This window comes from Elgaria multicarinata, chromosome 21, assembly GCF_023053635.1.
Source record: "Elgaria multicarinata webbii isolate HBS135686 ecotype San Diego chromosome 21, rElgMul1.1.pri, whole genome shotgun sequence".
Lineage (NCBI taxonomy): Eukaryota > Metazoa > Chordata > Lepidosauria > Squamata > Anguidae > Elgaria > Elgaria multicarinata.
The window spans coordinates 14,491,988-14,516,819 of record NC_086191.1 but is presented as its reverse complement, the minus strand read 5'-3'; the positions used below and the strand labels follow the sequence as shown (position 1 = coordinate 14,516,819).

The window sequence follows — 24,832 nt, the reverse complement described above, 5'->3', positions numbered from 1 at the left end:
TCCTGAAATGCGCACACACACCCCAGTTCTGCTTTGCCTCCACTGCTCTCATCCGCTCCCTCCAGACAAGGCTCATTTGTCATGGGATCCACTCCAGAAGCGTGCAGCCTTTCTGTTGACGCCATTACTGAGGGAGCCCCACAGCAGTCTGGCTTCCTGTCTCTCTGGACTTCCTCAAGATGATGGAAGGCTTTGCTGTATCACAGCTTCCCGCCTCCACCCCAACTGGAATGCTCCAGGAAAATCATCCCTGCTACACACACACACACAGAGAAAGCAGCAGGTGGAAGCGACCTCCATTTTAGTCCTGCAGTTCTGACGGAGTTAGGATTTAAGCGAATCCAAAATACGCAACTGCAAACGCTCACAGTATGAGAGGCAGTGTGGTGTAATAATCAGAGCAGGAGTCCCCAATCCTTTTCTGGGGGGCCTAGAGGCACATTTGGGCATTATTGTGACTTGGGGTCACAATACCTGACGTAACGCCTCTCCCGATGTGAATATACCCGGTCACTACATTCAACTTCTAAGGTCCTCCTCCGGGTGCCTCCTCCGAGAGAGGGTCGGAGTGTGGCAACGAGGGACAGGGCCTTTTTGGTGGTGGCCCCCTCCCTGACGAGGCTCACCTGGCGCCAACGCTGCTATCTTTCTGGCGCCAGGTTAAGACTTTCCTTTTACAAGAGTTTTTGAGACTGGCAGGGCAGCGGGGGAGGTGAGTCTCACCTATTGATTTTGGCAATTCCAGCAGAATATTTAGATGCAGAACTCCAGAAAGACTGTATTATCCTTAAGACCAAATGCTTTTGGTGGTGATGTAGGTCTGCTAGGCTCTGGCCATTCTAAATATCCTTACTGCAAATATCTTTTTACTGCAAAACTTGCAGCACCGTTTTTCAAAATTTTGGCAGCCACCTTGAACAATTTGCGGGGGTGCGGGGAGAAGGAAAGGCAGAATCTGAACTCAACAACACCACACACACACCATGAGTCTTCGGGCTGTCGTTCTGCTTGCCAAGACGCAGGCGTGGGACGGTGCCCTCTTGTCTGCAACCCCCGCATTAAGAAGATCCATCCATCACCGCCGCCGTGGCTTCTGAAGACAGGTAGTCCATTACGGTTGGCACCAGAACCAAAGCCGGGCAGAGTCTGGGTTGCGGAGGTATGTTGGCAGGAGCCCTTCAGTACGAGTTGGGGGCGAGGCAGGGGGGAATCGGACTTTTTTTTTTTTAAGCTAAGCAAGTTTTTGAGAGAGAAGAGTCTAAAAGGGGTCCAGAAATGTTGCCCCCTAAGGCAGCCTTCCTCAACCTGGGGCGCTCCAGATGTGTTGGACTGCATCTCTCAGAATGCCCCAGCCAGCATTCTGGGAATTGTAGTCCAACACATCTGGAGCACCCCAGGTTGAGGAAGGCTGCCCTAAGGGATCTTGGAGCCGCCATCGACGGCCCCACAGCCCATGAAATTATCACCCAGAAAGCCACAGGACACAAGGACCTCAGAAGCAAACTCCATTTCATTCATGGAGTCCTGACGATGCCATGTTTAAGCGAGTTTAAAATGCAAACGTGTTCAGAGTATGCTATTATTATTATTTAATCAGAGATGGCAAACTGGAACGCAGAAACAGTTGTAAAGCACGGAGTGGCGACTAAGTGGGATGAGGAGGTGGAAGAAGGTTTAGTTATGTGCGTCACAACTGAAATGATACACACAGTCAACACAGGCCCCCGCCTCCATAAGACCGTTATGCCCTATCTGCATTACTGCCCAAGGCAGAACAACAACACCCAAAGAAATCCATGTAGAACCCTAACCCACAGCTAGTAGCAAAAATATGAGCAATTGTCCTTTAATAGTGCCTCCAAAACTGAACCATTTGCTCAGGGCAGGTATGGTCCCCAAAGCACATTTCTATGGGCCATTTATACGCCCACATTTTAAGCATGGTGTGGTCACAATTCTTTGCTCATGTGTAAGGAACCTAGGAAGTAATCTTATACTGCGGGCCTTTCTATAAGAGGTTGTTAACCCACTGCATTTCCTTTTTATTTCACCGCATTTCCTTTCCTGCTTTTCTGCTACATGACCTCTAGGTGGCACTGTGGTGTAGTGGAATAGCACAAATACACAAGAGAAAATCTCGGTTCCGTTGGATATCAGAAATAACACCCCATTTTCACTGCTCTAAAAAAAGACTTACAGAAAGTGCTGCTTACAAATAGAAGCAAAACTGGAGGGTCACAATTTATTTATTTATTTATTACATTTCTATACCGCTCAATAGCCGGAGCTCTCTGGGCGGTTCACAATGTCATCTAAAGAACCTGTAAACAACCACGAATAGGGAACGACGAACGCACAACAGATGCCTCGTGCAGAAAATCTCATATCATCCTACCTCACAGGGTTATTGTGACAATTTTAAGAAAAAAAGCAGGCCAGAACGATAGAATATTTTGCATCCACATCCTCCAAATGTAAGTCACAGCTGCCAGGTTCCACTTACTTGCAAAGTCAACCTGGTTCTGCTGGTCCAAATGCCACGCTGTCAGGGTATGCAATTCCCCCTTGCTGGGTGTCTGCTTGAGTTCTTCATGCAAGGACCTGCAAGACATACACAAAAGAGAACAAATGGTTAGTCTTTTTATTTGGACGGCTGACCCACAGCATTTCAAAAGCCTTGAGGTAAGCAACACATTTTTAAAATATTGTATATATGAAACCAAATCCCAGCTCTTTGGTATCCATTGCCTGACTGCAAGCCCCCCCCCCCCCTCTATGACTTGCTGAGCTACTGTGATGTCACGGAACGTTCACAAACATTCTAAAAGCTCCTGGGGAAGGTCTCAGCCACAAAACGTTGACAAACAGTGTTGTTTCTATTTGGATAACTACAAGGTTAGCTTGGCTAGGGAAGGGATGAAAGCCTCACACAGGTCCTTGAAACAGAAGGGTTTTGTTTTTGACCAGAAGAGACAGGGACAATCAAGGCAGCACATCCTGAAGATGTCTATTCAGAAGTAAGTCCCACTGAGCTCCATGGGACTTATTCCCAGGTAAGTGTGTACAGGGTTCGAGAGCAGAGGTCAGGAAACCAAGGGGAATAACAATGGTGTGGCAGTTGTGTATCACTCTGGAGCACTGGCAACCACGTTTTAAGAAAGATTTTACAAACGACCGTGTGCTGGAACAGGGTGACCAGGATGGCGAAGGGTATAGAAACCAAGTCCTACAAGGAACGCTTGAAAGGGTTGGGGAAGTTTGGCCTGGAGAAGTTGAACGGGAGACACGATAGTGGGCCGTGCAGTCACACAGAAGATGGAACAGGGTGGTTCTCTATCATTCCAGAAGGCAGGACTGGAACCAGTGGGTGGAAACTGCAAGGAATCCCCGTTTTGGCTAAGGAACAAGTGAACTTCTAGTGGTAGGAGACGGTGGAATAGGTTTCTTTGGAAGGTGGTGGGCTTTCCTTCACAGGAGGGATGTAAGCAGGAGCTGGACAGCCACCAGGCAGGGATACAGGATACCTTTGGTGAACATGAGACGTTCACCAAAAGATCCTCAGGCCCTCTAGATGTTTTGGACTAGAACTCCCATCATCCTTGGCTACCAAGTCCCACCATCCTCAATCAGCCACTCGCTCACCTCCACACACGCAGTCAAATTCCCCGTATGTTATTTTCTAAAATATGTATTCCCTCCCCTCGAATTTGGTGCCCCACTTAACTGGGTGCTCACCTAGTTCACCTATATCAACGGGCCGCCCCTGGTGAACTCAACAATTTGCGTTCCTGACCAATGTCTTGCTTTACCTTGAAATACCGTTAACCCAGAGCCAGAAATAAACATCTGGTAGCTGCAGTCCTCGGCTGGGAGGGGCACCCGCTGGGGCAGTCGGTCATTGCCAACCAGTGCCCCCTTGATGTGGAGATCTGGGTCACAGCGCCAGTGACTCAGGCTCCCTGCGGCCGCTGCGATGCCAGATCCGGGTCAAGCGGCCAAACCGGGTCACTTCGATTGCCTCGCAGCTCCATCTCCCGGGGGCTCGGGACGCAGTGCCCGGTGACTCCGGGGAAAGCAAAGCATCGATGCGGTGTGGGGAACAGATGTTGCTTTTTGGCAAAGCGACAGCAGGGGACAAGCAGCTGAGACCAGAGTCGGTGGCCCCGGGGGATTCAGGGGAGGCCCTCACTGGAAGTTCAGGTTACAATAAAATCACAAAAGGCTGGAGCTGTCCTGCCACGCTTTTCCCCCCATCCCATTTACTTAAAAATGAGGAAAAATACGTTTCTGTCGCTGTGTGCTTATGGAGGGCGGCTTTCCGAAGAGGAGCGTCTCCTGTATCCACAGGGAATCTCCACACCGTCTGAAAATCACGGTAAAAGAGACGGCCCTCTATGGACACATGTCCAGAGGAAGGGACCATATTTGGGCCCTGGGCAAATTTGGCAATTTGCAAAACTGTCCTGGGCGCCACCACAACATGGCTGCTATGGGAGTTTGGGCAAAAGACAACAAGCCTGCCCCAAAGACGGAGTACAAAAACCTCAGAAGAGCCCTGATGCTGGATCAGATCAAAGGTTCATCCAGTCCAGGATTCTGTTCACACAGTGGCTACTCAGCTGCCCCAACGGGAAACCCAGTAGCAGGACAGCACCCTCCTGCCCATGTTCCCCAGCAGCTGGTGTACATAGGCATACCGCCTCTGCTGCTGGAGGCAGCATAGAGCCATAGTAGCCATTGGTGGCCTCCTCCTCCAGGAATTTGTCCAACCTCCTTTTAAAGCCATCCAAATTGGTCACCGTCACTACGTAGTTTGACTATGCTCTGTGTGAAGAAGGCCTTGCTTTTATTTATCCTGAATCACCCACTGGCACCAAGGCTGAACAGAGAGCAGGCAAACCTTTGCTCATGTGCTCTGATGCTCACCAGCAGGAGCCCAGCACCAAACATGGGAGCACAAGAGTAGCTAATCCACAGATTATGCAGGGCAATTGACCAGTTTATTCTTAGCTTTGAAGTGCCAAAGGAAGCTTATACTCTTAAGGACTCCGGCGAAGGAGACACACGATGCCTGCGCTTTTTTAACCACCACCACAACAAAAAGTGTTTCTCCCCCCATAAGCATGAGGACTAGTATCTTACTTTTTTTTTATTTTTATTTTTTAGAAAGCCAGATTCTATATGCAATGACGCTATTGGGCAATATAAAAATGCAATAAATAAATAATAAATGCATTATTTTATGCCCCAAATGCAGCTTGCTTTTAAAACTTGATGGTTTCTTTCTCGGAAAGCGCCTGCAGACCCAATGTTATTTCTGTCGCGAGGTTTTTCTGGGACATCCTGAATTGGTTCGCAGCTCGGGTCCTCCATTAACCTAGAAGACTCACCTCAAAGCCCTGGAACACGTGAAAGAGCAACGGAAGTTCACAGAATCATAGAATAGCAGAGTTGGAAGGGGCCTACAAGGCCATCGAGTCCAACCCCCTGCTCAATGCCTCTGCACATGTGCAGAGTGCATCACGATCAACGCCTCCCCCCCCCCCCAGTAACCAGCTCTGACCCATGGCTCTAGGATTAAGGGAGCAGGGCTACTAAGCCAAGGGATCGCCTTAAGCCCCAGCACCTATCATTTCAGAAATTAAGCACTCCTTAAGCCTCGCTTGATATATTGTAGAAAAGCAGCCAGAACTACGTACAACTTCCTCGTCCTCTGCAAACGGAACCGGGACTGGCTATGTCCAAGCAAATACTAGGATTTTTGCTAATGTCCCTCATTGCTGCCCCCCCCCCGAATACCCCCTCCTTGTGCCACTAATACCATGAAGACTTAATCCCCACACTGATTGGATTGGGAGCCATTAGCAGACGGGGCATAAACAGACGCACAAGCCAAGAAAGCAGGACATGTTCACGCCACAAGTGTGAACTTGGCAATCGACCCCTCCCTTTAAAAAAAAAAACACGTTCGATGCTGGCATATACAAAACAAGAGCCTTCCCCACAGGGCCATATACCACAACGTTTAAAAAAGCTAAACATCAAACAAACAAACCACATTTTTGGACCAATGTGTTCAGTCTTGACAGGACTGCCCACGTTGTCAAGTCGCTACAACAGTGTAGGGAATCTGGACTCCCGTGAATCTGGACTCCCGTGAATCTGGACTCCCGTGAATCTGGACTCCCGTGAATCTGGACTCCCGTGAATCTGGACTCCCGTGAATCTGGACTCCCGTGAATCTGGACTCCCGTGAATCTGGACTCTCGTGAATCTGGACTCTCGTGAATCTGGACTCCCGTGAATCTGGACCCGAGCCTGTCTTTCTTGAGCTACCGCTGAATGAGGAGAGATGGGTAACTGTGAAGGACAGGGCCTTTTCAGTGGGGGCACCCTTGCTGTGGAAAGCCCGCCCCAAATAACCTTGCCTGGCTCCTGCGTTGTGGTCTTTTTAGCCCCAGGGGAAGGCTTGTTTTATTTCCCCAGGTTTTTTACTGCTTTCGCTTGGTTGGGTCATCATGCTTTCAGAGTTTTACATTCCCACTATTTTTAATTCTGTATTATACTTTGGTTTTATAACAGGCTCAGATTCAACCCAGGTTCTCCGACTTCCTCCTTAAACTGCACGTTTTCCCCATTTTTCAAACACAGTCACAAGCTCGAGAATGTGCGCACATTTTTTTGTGGGATTGGGGATGCACTCCTGTTTGCATTTGGGGTTGTGAATTGTGCAAGAAATGAAATTCTTGTAAGCCCTTGTCTTCATACGCAGGGGCCAGGAAATGCGCCCGGACACGCGCCAGAGGCACGGAGCTACAGCAGCCGGGCGCACAAACCGGCAAGCGTGCTTTGCCCATCCAGACACAAACACGCAGTGTGGAGGAGGAAGAGAAAAAGGAGGCTGAGATAAAGGATCTAAATGGCCGGTTCACCAACCCGCCCACCCCCCACGGCAGCGGAGGGCCTTCTGCCGCCATCCCAAACCCAAGCATCAATCCCGGCATCCCCCAGTCTTTCTCCTACCTGTGAAGTGGGGAGGGAGAGGAAGCTCAGACCTCTCCCATATTCCTGTGTTAGGAGCCCATTTCTCCCCCACCCAGCCCAGGGCCAGCTGGCTGCAAGGGAAAGGGGGAGGGTGTTGGTTGATTTCACAGAGCAGGCAGGCGAGGAGCGGGCGGTTGGGGGCAGGACAATGGCATCTCCCAAGGCACCCTCGGAGGTGTCCACCACAGAGAGCCAGCTGGCGTGGGAGGCAGAAGACAAAGAGGGGGGGAGGAAGGTTCCTTCTAGGACACACAATGAAGAAAGGGGCACAGCTGTCCCCATGGAACAGGCGCTGTCTCCCCCCATCCCACTCCCCTACTCATTGCTGGGGTGCAGGTTTAGGCCGTTATTTTGTTACACCGTGCTGTAAAACAGGATTTGAATGGGGCAAAACACTATAAGATCTATAAGATAAGCCAACCTGGTGCAAAACGACAGCCTGGCTCTGGCCCACAGACACAATGGGTCGGATCCGGATTTAGACTGGATCAATGACACCGGAGGAAGCGGGTTTTCCCACCCCCTCCTTCCCACGTGTCGCGCGGCCCTTAAATACGATGCCACGGCAGCCCCCACAGAAGGTCAGGAGACCCTGATGAGTTCCCCGAAGATTGGGTAGAGGACTTTTCGCAGGCAGAGTGCGCCAGGTCCCTTCATCTCGCGGAAGGCAGATCCTGGATCCAAACCGATATACTGCTGAGCCGAGACAAGTGCATCTTAAGAAGACAATGGCAGGCACATCTATAGGAAAAATCTTACTCGGCAGCAGACGCACCAAAACAACATCTGACTTCCAAGACTTCACACAGCACATGGAATCATTAAAAAAAACCACAACCCAACAACGTGGACTAGTGACTTTGTGAACCTAGTTACCGGACATAGCAGTGAAGCTCTCAAGTCTTTGCTGTTGTTGCCCATTTCGCCATCTGTCTCGAAACAGCATGTCGTATAACTCCACAAGCACGTGCCAGGCAATTTTGACATCTTTTGCAATTTAAAAGGCCACATTTAAATTGCCATTAACAGCAAGCTTTCAGGGGGGAGTTGCCAAGGAAATCTACATATAAATTGCCATCACCAGCCCTGACTTTTTCATTTGTGAGTTTCATTTTTAGCCATGCGTGAGAGAGTTCCAAGACACAGGAAGCAAAGATAAAATAGTGCTTTCGGACATGGGTAAAGTGCATTTGCTGGCATCTCTCGGTTTATCAGCTTGGTACTGGCTTGCTGTAACATAAACCAACTTGCAAAGCTATTTCAGCCTACCAAATCCTGAAGAGTTCAGATTTTGCAAAAGAATGGCCCCAAATCCAGGAGGGGGCCTGAATCTTTTGTTTTCCTTTTTCTCACTCTCCACTACCACAGTCTCTGCAAGATCAAAGGCTTCCACAAGTCGTCTGTGACATCATCCCCTGCTCTGCTACAAAGCTCTTGGACCAGATGGGACTCCGCTTCTCCTCCTCTAAGGGTTGAGAAATGATGGCAGAGCGCAATTCCAGAGTGGCAGACAGCCTACGCGATTTCTGGATTCTGTCCTCAGCTCCGGAAATTAGCGATGTGGATTTTTTTTCCAGGGAAATTGTGAATTGGGAAAGTTTCTGGGGAAATGTCCTATGCGTCGGGGAAACGTTTGCTTTGCATCGGGAAAGGCTATTATGCCCTAGAGTGTGGATGAGAGAACCTCTTAAAGCCCAAGGGCCAAATTCAATTTTGGAGAAGGTCCCAGAGAACAAAGGGATGGGGTGAAAATACAAAGGGATGGGGTGAAAATACAAAAAATAAATAAATACCAGCATATTGTAGCTTAAGGGAGCAATCGTTGGTCCTGCAAGAGCCTCCCAAGGACCATAGGATTCTCTGGAGTTCCCTCCTCCAGGCCATAGATACTTTCTTGGGAGGGAGGGAAACTCTGCACAAGCTCAAAGACACTGCCTTTTTAGCACCCTCTGCCAAAGAGCCAGTGTGGTGAAGTGGTTGGAGACTTGGGTTCTAGTCCCCACTCAGCCATGGAAGCTCACTGGGTAACTTTGGCCCAGTCATTCACTCTCCGCCTAACCAACCTCGCAGGGTTGTTGTGAGGATAGAATAAAGAGGAGGAAGAAGGATCAGGTATGCCGCCCTGGGCTCCTTGGAAGAAAAAAAGATGGGATATAAATGCAACAAACCAACAGACAAAACTCCAGGCTGAGTCCTGGTATCCAAAAAAAACACACCTGCAGACCCAATCCTAAATCCTCTTCATCGGCCCACTGCTCTATAACAAGATGGCAGGATCCCATCACTAAACACATCCCTTTCCACAGACACCTGTAAGGGCAAGTTCGCACATGACAGCAATGTCTAGTGACAATTTGCACATCTGAAAAACGATTTTGCAGATTCACAGTCCGAGCTTCTGTTATCATCTCTTATTACTTCAACACACATGATTTCTCAATGAGGCCGTTCAAATGAGGCTGTCAGTCATAGAGTGAGGAAACACTGAGTGATTATGCGCCTGAGAACCGGCCTTAAATAAAAATCCAGAAAGGACTCCAAATGCTGAAAAGTATTAAAGATGCTGATGATTATATTATTAATAATAGATTGCTTCTTCTATTGCTTCATACATGGCTTTGAAATCATCCCATCTAATAAGCGACTCAGGTGGTTGAGTAGATATCCAATTTGGAGGCAGAATTGCCCCATCCCACCCATCCCTGGACAATAATGCAGCCGTGGCCGCCAAGGAATGCAGAAATATTTAAATTTGAACATTCAAAGAAATTTTAAAAATATCCCAAAATGGCCTAACAAGGTCCTGTGAGATTCCAGGACATCGAGAATGCTGAAGAGGCAGCGGAGAGCAAAAAGTAAAGCCATCTGCAAGCAGAGAGGCGATGGCAGGGTTACAAGGCTGCTGTTTCAAGCTGTCTGGAACCCTGAACAAGTGTGAGGCTTTTAAGGGACAAGGACCTACTGCAACGTTTTGTCGTAGGTCCCACTAAACAATCCTAAACCAACAGCTGCATCTCTCTTAGAGTTTCATCCCACGTACCTGTTTCCCTCGAATTATCCCCTGCAGCGCTAAGCTAGATCCTTTGCATACTAGGAAATGGGTTTAAGGGGAGAAATGTAAAAAAATCAGTAAAAATCATCGGATTCAAATTTGGCATGCTTAAAGCTCTCCTTAATATCTATTCCTGTGCCAATTTTGATGTCTTTATCTTTAAAGCTTATGCAGATGTAAGCATTTGTTTAATTTTTCTTCAAATCCTGCTCCTGCGCCCCAGTGGCCGCTCGGAAAACAGCAAATGATAAGCTCGAAAACTAGTAGCAAAATATTGCACTTCTTTTGGTTAAGAAGCACAATTAAAGCAGGATGCCTGGGAGTCCTTCACAATCAAAGCAGATTATAAACTGGAAAACTTCGGAGTCCTTTGCACACAATTCGCAGTGATTGCACAGTACAACACTGGTGTGATACAGCACTTTTTTGCAATAATCTTCTCTCTCTTGTATGCAATGACATATAATTGATGGTCCTCATCTTTTTCCAAGTGAGCTACCAATGCAAAACTTGGAACAATCAAAGCTTGCCTTCAGGTAGTAAAGGGCGAAATCCCAAAGCCCTAGATTTAGAATTCAGATGGTGCATATTATCCTCTTTCAAGCACACACAGATTTTGAAACATTTGGGTCTTCCCACGAATTTTCACCGAAATTGTCTTGGGCCCAAAGTGAACACAGCAGGACGTGCTTCCAAGTAAACATACATAAGAATACATCTGGGTAAGTAGCCAGCAGAAGATTTTCAGGGAGCAAGCTGTATAAATCGAAGCGTCCCTTCAAATTTTGGAAAACCTGTGCAATAAAGATATCTTCTGAAGCTGACATGGTCAGAATTTTCTATCAAGATTGATTGTAAGAATAATGTCAAGTTGTTCACTGAGTTACCTTTGCAATGAGGTAATGTGGGACCCCTCAGGGGGTCGTTAAGGCAGCCTTCCCCCAACCTGATGCCCTCCAGCTGCTGGCTGGGAATGATGGGAGCTGTAGTTCAGGACATCTCAAGGGCCCCAAGTCAGGGAAGGTTGCATAAAGGAGGGAGAGAAAACTGACCAGGGTTGAAAAACCCACCAAGTCTTTCTCCTAGGCAAACCTCATTCATGGGAGATCTTTTGCGGACCTTGTGCGGGAGAACTTCCCGGCAGACTGAGTCCCATTAGTTAACGGGAGGGGGGGCAACGCCATGTGACCATCCTTCCCCCCATCACTGAATTTGTCTTATGCCAATCCTGTATTTTCGCCACCCTCCACCATACACTTTACCAACAGAACAATTATTTCCAATCTAAATCAAGTACCTACCTGGTCTTTAGTCCCAGGCTTTTCCGTGTATCTAACCCTGCAATAATCCCCGCCCACATGGACCTGGTATGGGGAGGGGAAGGTGTGTGTTTTTAAACACCTTTGTAAGCCACAGCGAGTTCTCTTTGATCCTCCTGAAATGCAGCGGATAGCAGCTTAGAATAACCCACCACCTCCCTGCTGCTCATAAAAGGAAGCAGGCCTTTGCAAAATAAACCACAAATTACTAAATATGTAGGAAATACTATACACACATACACACACAGAAGCAAGAACATTCTTAGATATATTTTTAAATATGGACAGTAGTATATAAATCTATTAAATAAATAAATATTGGTACAGTGCAGTGTAGTGGTTAGAGTATTAGACTGGGAAGACCCGGGTTCAAATCCCCACTGGGCCATGGCGCTCACTGGGTGACTTTGGGCCAGTCACTAACTCTCAGCCTAAACTACCTTACAGGATTGTTGTGAGGGTAAAATGGGGAGGAGGATCATGTATGGGGGTCCTCCTTGGAGGAATGGCAAGATATAAAAGCACAGATGATGATGATAGTAATAATAATAATAAAAATAATAATTGCATCCTTTGGCCTATGCTGGAATCTAGAATAATAAGGAAGAGAGAGAGAGGAAATTGACACACACACACACACACACCCCTAACTCCCTCATGGATGAGCATGGAGTCACCAAGGTCCGGCCACCAGGGTTTAATCTCAGCCAGCCTCCTGCCCCTGCTCCCAAAAAACCACCACCCACTTCTGATGAGCATGTGCAGAGTGCCCCACCGCTGGGTCCGACTACATCACATTATGCAGTGCGATTATATGAAAACCGGTGCGCGGGGGAGAGGGGTGGGGGGAAGGTTCTAACAGGCTTGAGCCCCGGCACCTCTCTCTGAAAGGAAGCCTAGGAATGCCAAGACCCACTTTTTTATTATTATTTTATTTGAATCACCGAACCGGGCCCCTCCACGCGGCGGTGAGGGAGAGGGCGGGGGCAGAAACGAGGGACACAAGCCCGCATTCCTCCCCCCTCCTTCATTCCCCTTTTCTGTTGTTCTCTCTGTCTTTTTTTAAAAAAAAATGGAAAGAAATAGGGGAGGGGGGGGACATCTGGCAATGCAGGCGGGCAGGCAGGCAGGCAGGGGAAGAGACGGGAGCGGGGGCTGGCGCGCTGCGAGCCGCCCTCCCGGGCGCCGGACTGGGCGCCTCCATCCCCGCTCGGGGGAGCGCACGGCGGCGGCTCCAGAGCGCACGGGCTGCCCGCGCTGCGCCGGCGGCTCCTGGCTCGAGACCTCCGCAGCGGCGCAGCCCCGCTCCCCCTCCCGCTCCCCCCCGATCCCCGCTCGGCCTCGGCGGCACAGCCAAGCCTCGGGCCGGGCCGGGCCAAGCCGGGCGCCTCTGGCTTTCGCGCGCTCTCCAGCCAGGTGCCGCATTGGAGAGCGCCCGTGCCGCCGCCGCCGCCGCCGCCGCCTCCCCTCTCCAAGGCCCTGTCCAGCCGGGTCTGCGGCAAGAGACAATAAACGCGCGCACGCACACACACCTCTTCAGCATCGCAGCTCACCCGCCGCCTCGGCCTCCGCCGCCTCCGCCGCCGCCTCCTCCTCCCGCAGGCGCCCGGCGTCTCCCCCGGCTCCCAGCGCGCCCGCTGCGCGCACCGCCGTCTCCTCTCCGCTTCTCGCGCGTCAGCATCACAGGTGGCGCCGGGGCGCACCCAGGCGCGCGAGCAGCGGGCCGCCTCTCCCCCTCGATGGAGGAGCAGCAGCACCACAGCAGCAGCAGCAGCAGCAGCAGCAGCCTCGGCTGCGGAATGGGGCTGCCCAGCCCCGGCTCGGCTTGCCAAAGAACCCCCGCCTCCCGGCTGCCAGGCCCGGTCTGCTATTGGGCGCCTTCGCCGCCATTCACGCGTCGCCGCTGGGGGAGCCGGGCCGGGCCCGCACGCGGCCTCCGTTGTCGGGGGAGGCGAGAGACACCCCCCACCCCAAACGAGGCAAGATCCAGACCGGATCCTGGCCTCTCCTAGAAGGGAGAGGGGCTGTTCCCAAAGGAAGACCCCCCCTTTCCCCCAATGGGTAGCCCTCCAAGATCACCCCACAATACAGATTAGCTGCCTGCACACACACACTCACACACATGCAGAACAGACAGACACACACACACACACACACACACACACACACACACACACACTTGTAATTATGGTGGTCCAGTGAATTACGGAAGAGTACAGCAAGAGAAGGGGTGATTTTCTCAACATTGACAAAAGCACCATCAGAAGATGCCTCCTCGCCATTGCTACCAAGGCCAGCGAAAGGTTTTGGGCAGGACACCCTCAGTGGGCTCCCTCGCTCATGGAGTCTATCTTGTCACCCGCTGCTAATGCTCCTGTCCGATAGTGGGAAAGACAGTCTGTCCGAATCCCTGCCATTGCAGTGGGACATGCCTGAGTTGGATGGACCTATGGCTTGACACTCTATAACGCACCTTCTTATGCTCCGATGAAGGAAACTGATCATGGGTTATGTCACAGTCACCTGAACAACCAGGTATTTCTGCTTTCAGCACCTTCCAGCTCTTCAGAACATTACAAGAGATTACAAGATCCTGGCCCTCCTCTGTGGGACAACCTTTTAAGTATTTGAAGAGTGCTCTCATGTCTCCCTTCAATCTTCTCTTCTCCAGGCTAAACATGCCCAGTTGTTTCAGTCTCTCCTCATAGGGCTTTGTTTCCAGACCCCTGATCATCCTGGTTGCCCTCCTCTTATATCCTAATTATAAACATCTCTAGACAATCTAGCTAGCCACTGTTCGAAGACAGAATGGTGAGTTGGATGGTCTGTTCATTTAACCCAGTCGGACAATTCTCCCCCATCCTTGTTTCATTGCAACACATCCTTCAGGGATGGAAAAGCTGGGAAGGTTCTGGCTAAACCAAACATTACTTTAGAGAGAAATCCTGTTCATGTTTAGATAGAAAATATGCACAGGATAGCACTCTTAAATGCACATTTGAATCCCATACTAGGGATTCCCTGTGCCTTCCCCCCCCTCCCCCAGATTGGGGACTATGACACAGGGGTGGAGAAGAGTTCAATTTCCCCCACTCCCAAAGTTACCATCTGCTGCAAAAGCATTTTGGACTAGAAGATGATCCATTTGTGTCCCTTCCCCGTCTTACGATGGTTCTATGTACCGCAACTTACTCGTTTTATCTGTACCCGGACAAATCTACTACTTTCAAAACCCTGACCATTCTGTGTTCAAAGTGTATAAATATCAGCTCTTTGCCAACATGATTTGTTAAATCCCAGGACTCTGGAAGAATACAACAACAGCAAAAAGCTGGTGAAGGCATCATTCATTATAAGCAACCCCAAAGGGTAGGCAGTGCCATAGCTCACATGGGACATCTGTGCTAGGCAGTCACCCTGTGACAAAGTGTACGTCTTTGTTGAAAACATGTTACACAAGTTTACAACCCTCCACGCCCTTGTACCTGGGAGTTACTTAAAACCCCTACCTGCTCAAAAAGCCTATAGTAAGCACTAAATCCACACCCCACATCGAGAGATTTCAAAGAATGTTTATCATTCTTTTTGCCTTTCATTTATACAGCCGCGGCAACTTCAAAGCTTTCCTTCGCAACCAGAAAGTCTAAAATACGCCCTTCTCTGTTATTCTAGGCTTAATAAAGAAGATCCTAAAACCACAACGCTCCACTACAGACATGTAACAGAAGAGTAAGGAGCATCTGCAGTCAATGTGCAAAAACTTGTATTAGTGTTGCAGGGCGTTGTCCATGCCTTACTTTTCTCTGTAGAGATTCTGTGATGGGTGTGGCAATTGTTCCAGACTTCATAATCAGTTACCTAGGGAGGTGGTGGGCTCTCCCACACTAGAGGCCTTCAAGAGGCAGCCGGACAACCATCTGTCAGGGATGCTTTAGGGTGGATTCCTGCATTGAGCAGGGGGTTGGACTCGATGGCCTTGTAGGCCCCTTCCAACTCTGCTATTCTATGATATCCATAATCAGGGACAACTCAGAATAAGCAACTGACAGCATTGGGAAACGCTTTGCTAACTGAATGTTTCTCCTAGTATAGTTTAGTGTTATAGGCATCCTTTCTTTCCATATTCTCACCACCACCATCCCATGCTTATCACTTACCTTTACCTTTATTAACTACACATACTGCAGCATGTTTACATTCCTTTTTGTTACATTTTAGTTCTCCAGTATTCAAATGCACCAGCAATTCAGCAGCTGAAAAGAACAATGGGCGATTGTAAACGTGTGTTTTATTAGTGCAGGCCGGGGTGCACACATTTGTATCACAGGGGTGTGGATGGCATTAACAGAAGAGGGACAACCCTTTCACAACGGCATGCAAGTTCTGCATTTCAAGTTGCAGCAGAGAGAAAAAGAAAAGGTACCTTATTTTTTTTTAAAAAAAAATCACACGGCTGAGCTGTAAAAGTTGAAAGCCAACGTTGTTATCTTTTCGGCGCCAGGTCAAGACTTTTCTCTTCTCCCAGGCATTTAACAGCATTTAACAACGCTACGTTTGTTTGTTTTTTAACGGACCCCAGAACGGTTGTTTTTAAATGGATACAATACCGTTGTTTTTATACTGTTTATGTTTTTGATGGTTTAAAATTTTTTATACTTTTTAATGTTCAGTGTTTTTAACTTTTGTAAACCGCCCAGGGAGCCTCAGCTATGGGGCGGTATATAAATGTAATAAAGCAAAGCAAAACAGGACATTTCTCACTGCTACCAACACTAATTCATTGCATCTCTCAATCACTTCCTCCCTCCTAACTCCATCTTCTGGTGTCTCAGTAGGATTTCCCTGAAACAGAAAGGATCTTTATCCAAAAATACCCTACACACACTGACCCTGTCCAACTCCCCTTGCAAAAAGGCAATTTGCTTCCCTTTCTTTTAAAGATAAACTTTAATGAGCTCACATTCTTGCTGAGCAGAAATTGACATTAGGGGGACGGGGCAGCCTGACTCCAGCGTGCAAGTGTGGAACTGAGGAATGGTCGGTTAGTCAAAAGCCTCTCATTAGTATGTTTGTCCAAAAGGGAGTTCTAAGGTTGCTCAGTAGTGCTCATGAACACATTCCGGCAGGAGGAGGTGTTGGGGTCTCCTGTAGGGTGGGATTTCGACCAGGCCCTTCCAACTGCAGCTCTTTTCCCCTGGTCACCCCTGAGTAAAGCAGTGTAAAGCAGCAAAAAGAGCAATGACCTCAATGCTAACAGCTTGGAGGACCCAAAAGGATGCTGGAAGGGGCTTGTGCTTAGATCCGCTGCGCCCCGCCCCCATCCTGACCAGCCAGCTGCTTCTAATACTTGGTGGTGAAGGACTGGAACTCCAAACTGGTGACCTCTCTCTCGTTGGTGAACACAGCGTGGTTAATGCGTGACATAGGGCTTCCCACGCTGCGTAGCCAGTTCTTCCTGGAATAGGAAGAAGCACACGTCAGCATCATTCCCCTGTTGCCCTCTTCCGCTCCCTTCCAGCCCAACTTCCAGGGAAATGGCTGTTCACAGAACCAAAAGGCCATCAAGTCCAGCATACACACACATTGTTGGAAGGATGGGCCATCATTAACAAACTCATGCAACTCAAAGCATGATCTGCAACAGAAAAGAAAGCAGGAACCCTGCAGGGAGGTGCTAGCAGAGCAAATGGCTCCAGACTACTCAAGGAAGTGAGCCATGCTACAGAAGAAAGGCCATGGGGGTGGACTTCACAGGGTTACTTGCCAATGTAGGCAGAATAAATCCCTTTGCAGCTCCAAATTTAGGGTTCAATCAAAGCTCTCCCACACTAGAGGCCTTCAAGAGGCAGCTGGACAACCATCTGACAGGTATGCTTTAGAGTGGATTCCTGCATTGATGGCCTTATAGGCCCCTTCCATCTCAGGGGTCTGGAAACAAAGCCCTATGAAGAGAGACTGAAAGAACTGAGCATGTTTAGCCTGGAGAAGAGAAGATGGAGAGGAGACATGAGAGCACTCTTCAAATACTTCAAAGGTTGTCACACAGAGGAGGGCCAGGATCTCTTCTGGATCATCCCAGAGTTCAGGACACGGAATAACGGGCTCAAGTTACAGGAAGTCAGATTCCGGCTGGACATCAGGAAAAAGTTCCTGACTGTTAGAGCAGTACGACAATGGAATCAGTGACCCAGGGAGGTTGTGGGCTCTCCCACTCTAGAGGCCTTCAAGAGGCAGCTGGACAACCCTCTGTCAGGGATGCTCTAAGGTGGATTCCTGCATTGAGCAGGGGGTTGGACTCAATGGCCTTGTAGGCCCCTTCCAACTCTGCTATTCTATGATTCTATATTATTCTATGGTTCTATGAATAGTGGTGGCTTCTAAATTTCTGGCCCCTTGAGTACAAATTAGCACAGAGGTAGGACTGAGGAACCTAAAAGAAAGCTTCAGGTCTCAAAAGAATCTATGAATGAAGTTGCCCCTATTAACATAAGGAAACAACTTTTCATACACTGCCCACACACAATAATCTTGCCCAGATGGTATTTCCATTTCCAAAACTGAAGAGTGTGCATTTGGGGGAGGGGGGGGAGAGATACAGACCTAAGTGTCTGTTTATGATTCCCACCTGAACCCTAATTAAAAAGTGAGGGGTGGAGGGCTAAATTGAAGGCTGTACTCCTTGATTTTTTTATTTCCTGCCAGGACCTGAAAAAAGGAGGGGGAGAAGAGAGAGTAAAAGCAGTGCGGGGGGGGGGGGATACTAGTTGCTATGGATTATCTCAATACCGACTTATCTCTTACTCAGGAAGGCAAGGGATGGAGTACTGTGGTTGCTATGGATACAGCCCCAATTTCCTCCTCCCCCTCCAACGTGAAGGTAGAAGATATGGAGAGGCAGGTTGCCATGGGAACTGTCCCAGTTTCTTGCATGTTTCTCTCTCTCTCTCTCTGTATCTTCAAGGTGATGGTGGGGGAAGACTGGTTGCTATAGAAACTGCCTCCGGTTGTCATCTCTCTGAAGGTGACAGAGCCCATTGTTACAGTAGCTGTCTCCACCATCACCACAAATCCCTGGGGTCGCTCCGGGACCACGTCTTCACTCTCTCTTTCCACCTTCCCACCCCCCCCCCCCAACCCCCGGCTCCATGCTGCTGCTCACACATTCATAAAGCAATTTTCTTCCTCTCCTCCTGGACCAACTTCCTAATTGCAAGCTGACCCAAGTCCCAGATTTACAGGGTGTCAATTCACTGTGGGGGCAGAGCCTAGGGAGGTGCCCTATTTAGACATTTCAAAGAGGGGTGGGGGTGGAGAGGGAAAAGGGTTTTGCAAATTGCCAATGCAAGGCTCCCTTCAGATAACGCTAGTCGAACCATTATAACAGGCCTTCGTCTTCCTCTCACCAGGTTTTCTTTTTCTTCAGAAGAAAACTGGGGGTGCCGCTGATTAATGATGGGAGGGGCAATATTTCAGGGCCACCAAGAGCACCCTATATCTCTAGTTATATTAGGAAGAATAGAAAAGTAGCCCTGGCAAATGCCTGATCATCCTGGCAACCAGGATGATCAGGGGTCTGGAAACAAAGCCCTATGAAGAGAGACTGAAAGAACTGGGCATGTTTAGCCTGGAGAAGAGAAGATGGAGGGGAGACATGAGAGCACTCTTCAAATACTTCAAAGGTTGTCACACAGAGGAGGGCCGGGATCTCTTCTCGATCCTCCCAGAGTGCAGGACACGGAATAACGGGCTCAAGTTAAAGGAAGCCAGATTCCGGCTGGACACCAGGAAAAACTTCCTGACTGTTAGAGCTGTACGACAATGGAATCAGTTACCTAGGGAGGTGGTGGGCTCTCCCACACTCGAGGCCTTCAAGAGGCAGCTGGACAACCATCTGTCAGGGATGCTTTAGGGTGGATTCCTGCATTGAGCAGGGGGTTGGACTCGATGGCCTTGTAGGCCCCTTCTAGCTCTGTTATTCTATGATTCTAATTTAAATTTGAACAAAACCAAGATCAGACCTTGAACTTGGCTGCAAAACGTGCTCCTCTGACTTGCCCAACGTCTTTCGAGAGAGAGGGCGGGATTCACCAGACATGGTACCTTAGCGCAATGTGCAGGTGAGGTCCCTTATTTATTTATTTTAACAAAAGGAGAGATTGCTGAAGAGAGAGAGAGTGTCTGGTCTGAGGACAAACACGTGTAACTTCTTACACTCTGTCCAGCACCTTGGGCATTGCCGCAGCAAAGTAGCTGCTAAATCAGCCTTCGTCAACCTTAGGGCGCTCCAGATGGGTTGGACTGAATCTCCCAGAATGCCCCAGCCAGCAGAGCTGGCTGGGGCATTCTGGGAGTTGTAGTCCAACACATTTGGAGCGCCCCAGGTTGAGGAAGGCTGTGCAAAATCATATTAGCAGTAACAGCCGAGGCGTTGTTGGGATGCTCAAATCATAGAGCTATGGGCCTAGCTGGAGTGGATCCGATGTTGAGAATCTGCTCAAGATTGTGGTCACTTTACTCTTCAGCCATCCAGCAAGCGCAGGGGGGGGGGGGAAATCTGAGTCCCCTTGGACTTCTGCTGGATTACATGCCAAGCAAACCTTGACATGTGATCTTTTCTGTTGGGTTGAATGCTGTTTTTATTCTTATATTGCTATGTTTTTAATGTATTTGTTTTACGGTGGTTTTAAGCGAGTTTTTTGTTTTAAATTTCGGTTTTTTATTGTCAGCTGCCTTGAGTGCTGTTTCCTTGGTGAAAAGCTGGGGGATATAAATCAAATCAGTAAATAATTTCAGTTCCAAGGTTGGTCTCCAGTTTCAGGCATTCTTGGCAGTGCCAGGAGCAGAGCAGTGGCGTGAATCTGTGAATGGTGCGTGGAATTGTGCTTTTTCCCCTCTCCACCTGTGCCCAGACCTCTTCTGAGACACCTAAGCCGTGAAAGGGCTCCACCATACCTGTTATACTTTGTGCTTCGCCTCCCCCCTCCTTGTGCAAAAAAATGCAGCCCTTCGCTCAACAACTGCAGACGGAGCCCAGCTTCACATACTTACATTATCTCCACTTTGTCTTTCGGCCCTTGTACCTGTCCGGTCACAGTCCCGTGGGCAGTGTTCTTCACCCAGCCAACCACTCCCAGCTTTCTCCCTTGCTCTTCTGTGTACTGGTGGAAGAAGCCAGAGAGACAAAGGCCAGGAAACGTCAGGACATCAGAAGAGCCCTGATGCTGGATCAGACCAAAGGTCCATCTAGTCCAGCACTCTGTTCACACAGTGGCCAACCAGCTACCGACCAGGGCCCCCCAAACAGCACATGGTACAACAGCACCCTCCCGCCCATGTTCCCCAGCAACTGGTGCACACAGGCTTACAGGGAAGCTCCCAAGAGATTTTAAGGCCGATTCACGACCCCGCATACATTGCTCAGTGTCTCTCCTTAGGCTCAGGCGGTGGAATATGTGAGCTGCCTTCATTGAGAAATCCCGTTTTGAGATTATGTGAGGTGACAGGGAAGCTCGGTCAGCGGTGTACGGTCTGTGATGGCCGTTTCAGGCAAGCAAATGTTCTATTCCCCCGAGGTTTTGATGGAGGGAATACGACGAGACAGCCTGCTTCACAACAATAATATGGTTTTCAGATAGAGGCTCTGCTACATCTTCCCAAGGACTACCCAAATGTTCTTGAGCTGCAGAGTGCATGTGGAAAGATCAGCCCTGTCTGTTTGAACCCATATGGAGAGAAATTCCCAGTCCTTCAAGATCCGTGACAAAGCCAAGCCTGCCTCAACAGCAATTAAACCTTCCTCTCTTCTTACAAGAATCCCTAAGGCCTTGATTGGATCCCATTCTATTGGATCCATTTTATTCCTGTAGTCATGATAGCCTTATGATTTAAGTGAGTTCAAAATGTGAAACGGCACATGCACAGAGTATTTATTGTTTTGTTTTATCAGGGTTGGCAAAAGTTTTAAATCACGGAATGGCTCTAGTGGGGGAAGAGAACAGCAATGTTAATTATGTGCTTGCCAACTGAATTAATACAAAATGGTTGTCTAAAGAGGTCCCCATAAGACCATTAAGTCCAGGATCTAAAATTACCTGGCTTCACCCACCTCATCCAACCCATTTGCTAGACTTGAATCTACATGCCGGAGAGGTCCAGGCTTCTGAGTCAGGCTTGAGAAGTGTAAATGCAAAGCAACGCTTTCTATTTGGATAATATATTATGAGTTATTTGGAGTTATCTCCAGATGTCCCATTAATGTCCAATCCAACTAGAAACACCAGCTTTTCCCTCTGAAAACTTGGTTTCGAAAACACAACATTGATTTAATGATTCTGTAAGGAAACCTCTCCCCATCCCACAATGGATATGTGTCTTACCTTTCTAAAGAAGACACCTACAAGAGGAAAGAGAGGTACATCAGTCAGTGAACACATCCACATATTAGAGACAAACGTAAGTGACCAAAGTCCTACAACCAAAGGCTTGGAGGCAGGGCCGGTGCCAGACTATTTTGCGCCCTAGACAAGGTGAGCTACTTTCACACACACCCCCAAAATTGCCAACTTTGATTTTTAAGAACATATGTTTCCTGGAAAAAAATAAGAAGCACAAAACTTGAAACTGCTAAATTTATTTTAAAGTGCAAGAAATACGTCATGCCAATTACAGCAAACAAATTGGAAAGGAACATCTATGGGTCTAAAATGCATTATTTAATAGGAACGTCACCTCCAAATCATCCCCCACAACTCACGTGCACGCACACACACACACACACTCAGCATCACTCACTCCAAACAAACACACACATGAACACATGCATTCACTCAAAGACTCCATGCACCCCATGCACCCATACGCTCTCTCTCTCTCTCTCTCTTCCGGGCGCTTTCCGGAGGTCCGAACGTGGAGCCGCCCCACCCCCACCCCAGCGTCCCTGGCTTCACTTCAGCTGGGCGGGCACAGGGCGCCATCTTGCCCACCCAGGCCCAGCTGAATCCTCGGTCCGGGCTGGCTTACAGCCAACGCACGTGAGTGTTGCGCTGTGCCCAGCGCCCCTCTTAGCTTGGCGCTCTAGGCGGCCACCTGAGTGGCCTCTATGGTAGCACCGGCCCTGCTTGGAGGTAGCATTGTGAACCGCCCAGAGAGCTTCAGCTATTGGGCAGTATAAAAATGTAGTGGATAAATAGATAAATAAAATAACCCAGTCATTGGATCCTTCCAATAGATCCCACCACAGAAGAGCCTATCACTGTCCTAAGTGACAAAAGGATACAGCTTTCTTCTTCTTTTATTATTATTATTATTATTATTATTATTATTATTTATTTATTTATATAGCACCATCAATGTACATTGATGTACATGGTTTTAAAAACCATGGAAACAACGGAGTCCCTATTTCTGAACTATGGCAGCTTAAGCTGTACTTCTTCTTGAATGTCCCAGATCACGGTACATTTTTTAATAGATTGTGGGTTTTATTGTTTTATTTTTTAAAAGCCAAATAAATGATGTTGAATCAAGGATGCTTAACCTCCCTCCCTGAAATGTCCCAGATTTCAGCACTAGGGAGAAACCATCTCCCTGCTCTGCTCTGAGATATGCAGATCCAACACCAAATTACGTTAATGTTCCCAATTAGTCTCCTCTATTCCCCCCCTCCCTTTATTGGCTTCAGTTAAGTTCCTTTGGGGTCTTTGCAGATTCTAGCTGTAGGGCAGATCCAGCCAGCCTTACTGCAGCCAGCACTGAAGCAAGAATCTGCAGTTTGACAAGCCGAGCTGGCTGCTGGCATCTTATTTCAAGGACTGTACTATTTGCAGCATGAACCACGGGGAAAGGGAGCGATCATTTCCAGACACAAAAACCCCAGAGAGGGCAAGGGGTGGGGTGGGTGGGAAATGGAACAGACTCACCCTGGACATCCCCAAAAACCTCATAGTCGATTGCCCAGAGTCCAGGAGAAGCCATAGTCCAACGCAGACCACGGGTAGCCGGCAGGAGCTTCCACAGAGACTGAGAGGGGTGTGTATATGTGTGCTCTCTGATCGGTTTCACACTGCACTCAGTTTGGCCGGCTTGTGTTACTAAATCCAGCTGGAGGGACGCAGGCAGTGTGGCCCACCTGGAATAAGAAACGCAAAGAAGTGTCTCTCGTCACTGAGCCAGACGTACATACGATCCTCAAGCCTGTCCCACTGATAACCCTATAGCAAAGGAGTAATAGGGAGAGAAATGGCATAGGACGGTATATAAATGTAATAAATAAATAAATAAATAAATAAAGGGTAGGAACTTGCTCTCTTGTTACATTTTACCTCTTGGTAAACAGGTAAAATTCAGCTTGGTACCCTTGAGTAACAACTGTGTTTACTGTAAATGTAGGACTGGAAAGAATCCGTGCAGACGCTTAGGAATTTGACACTTTTTCAGTCCTGGGTTGTATCCAACGTTAGCTTAAGTCCTGTTCACTTATTTATTTATTTATTTATTATTTATTTATTAATTACATTTCTATACTGCCCAATAGCCGGAGCTCTCTGGGCGGTTCACAATAATTAAAAACATTCAAAGTATAAAACAACAGTATAAAACCATAATATAAAATACAATATAAAAGCTCAACCAGATCAAAACAGTAGCAATGCAAAATTGCAAATTTAAAACACCAAGTTAAAATTTATTTATAGACTGTTAAAATGCTGGGAGAATATAAAGGTCTTCACCTGGCATCTAAAAGCATATAATGTAGGTGCCAAGCGAACCTCCTTAGGGAGTTTATTCCACAGCCGGGGTACCACAACAGAGAAGGCCCTCCTCCTGGTAGACTTCAATGGGTCTACTCTAAGTAGGATTCTCCTTCAGTGGTCACCCCCCATTCCAGTAGGCTATACTGAGGAGGAAGCAGGGCCAGTCCACCAGCCCGGCTGAACGACTTGATTTTTCCTCTTCCCTCCTCATTCTGTTTTCCTTGTGCGTTGTGCCTAGTAAGCAGCAGAGACCGCCTTGTTTTCCTGATTAGATGTAAGCGGGATAAAAGCGCTTTAAATAAGTAAATAGAAATAAATAAATAAAACCTGTCTGGAAAGCTAGCTTCTCTCGAAGCTGTGCCTAAAAGTAATTTGCTAGCAGCTAACAGGGAATCTGCTGGAGGCAGAAAGACAAATGCCTGCAGCTTGCCTCTTACTCGTTGTTGTAACCCAAGCTACATGCGTCAAAAACATAATGTGCACAAGCAATTCCTCCAAGAGCCCTGCCAATCTCAACCCCCATGGACACGCGTGGGCCTCAGAGCTGAAAGCTGCCAAATTGAAATGTCAAATAGCAGAGAGACATGGGGATCCATTTCTATGGTTTCTGACATGAGCTGCGTCGCCTCTACTCTCTGGGACGGCGATAGTCTGCAGTAAAGGAG

At 48.3% G+C, this 24,832-nt stretch overlaps 2 protein-coding genes across 2 annotated transcripts in view; both read right to left on the bottom strand.

Moving 5' to 3' along the window:
• SPTBN2 (spectrin beta, non-erythrocytic 2) overlaps nt 1-2,579 on the bottom strand; it is a 64,606-nt gene extending 62,027 nt beyond the window's left edge. Inside the window, exon 1 of the mRNA XM_063146199.1 lies at nt 2,504-2,579. The gene's annotated coding sequence lies outside the window, so the exon portion shown is untranslated. The remainder of the gene's footprint in view (nt 1-2,503) is intronic.
• A 14,143-nt stretch (nt 2,580-16,722) lies between these two features.
• Nucleotides 16,723-23,449, bottom strand: LOC134412310 (acylphosphatase-2-like). The gene is made up of 4 exons (XM_063146210.1): nt 23,334-23,449; nt 21,792-21,808; nt 20,464-20,573; nt 16,723-16,870 (listed from the first exon to the last, which is right to left on the bottom strand). The coding sequence occupies exons 1-4, from the start codon at nt 23,386-23,388 to the stop codon at nt 16,756-16,758; spliced, it is 297 nt and encodes a 98-aa protein (XP_063002280.1). The 5' UTR covers nt 23,389-23,449; the 3' UTR covers nt 16,723-16,755.
• Between the last annotated feature and the right edge of the window lie 1,383 nt (nt 23,450-24,832).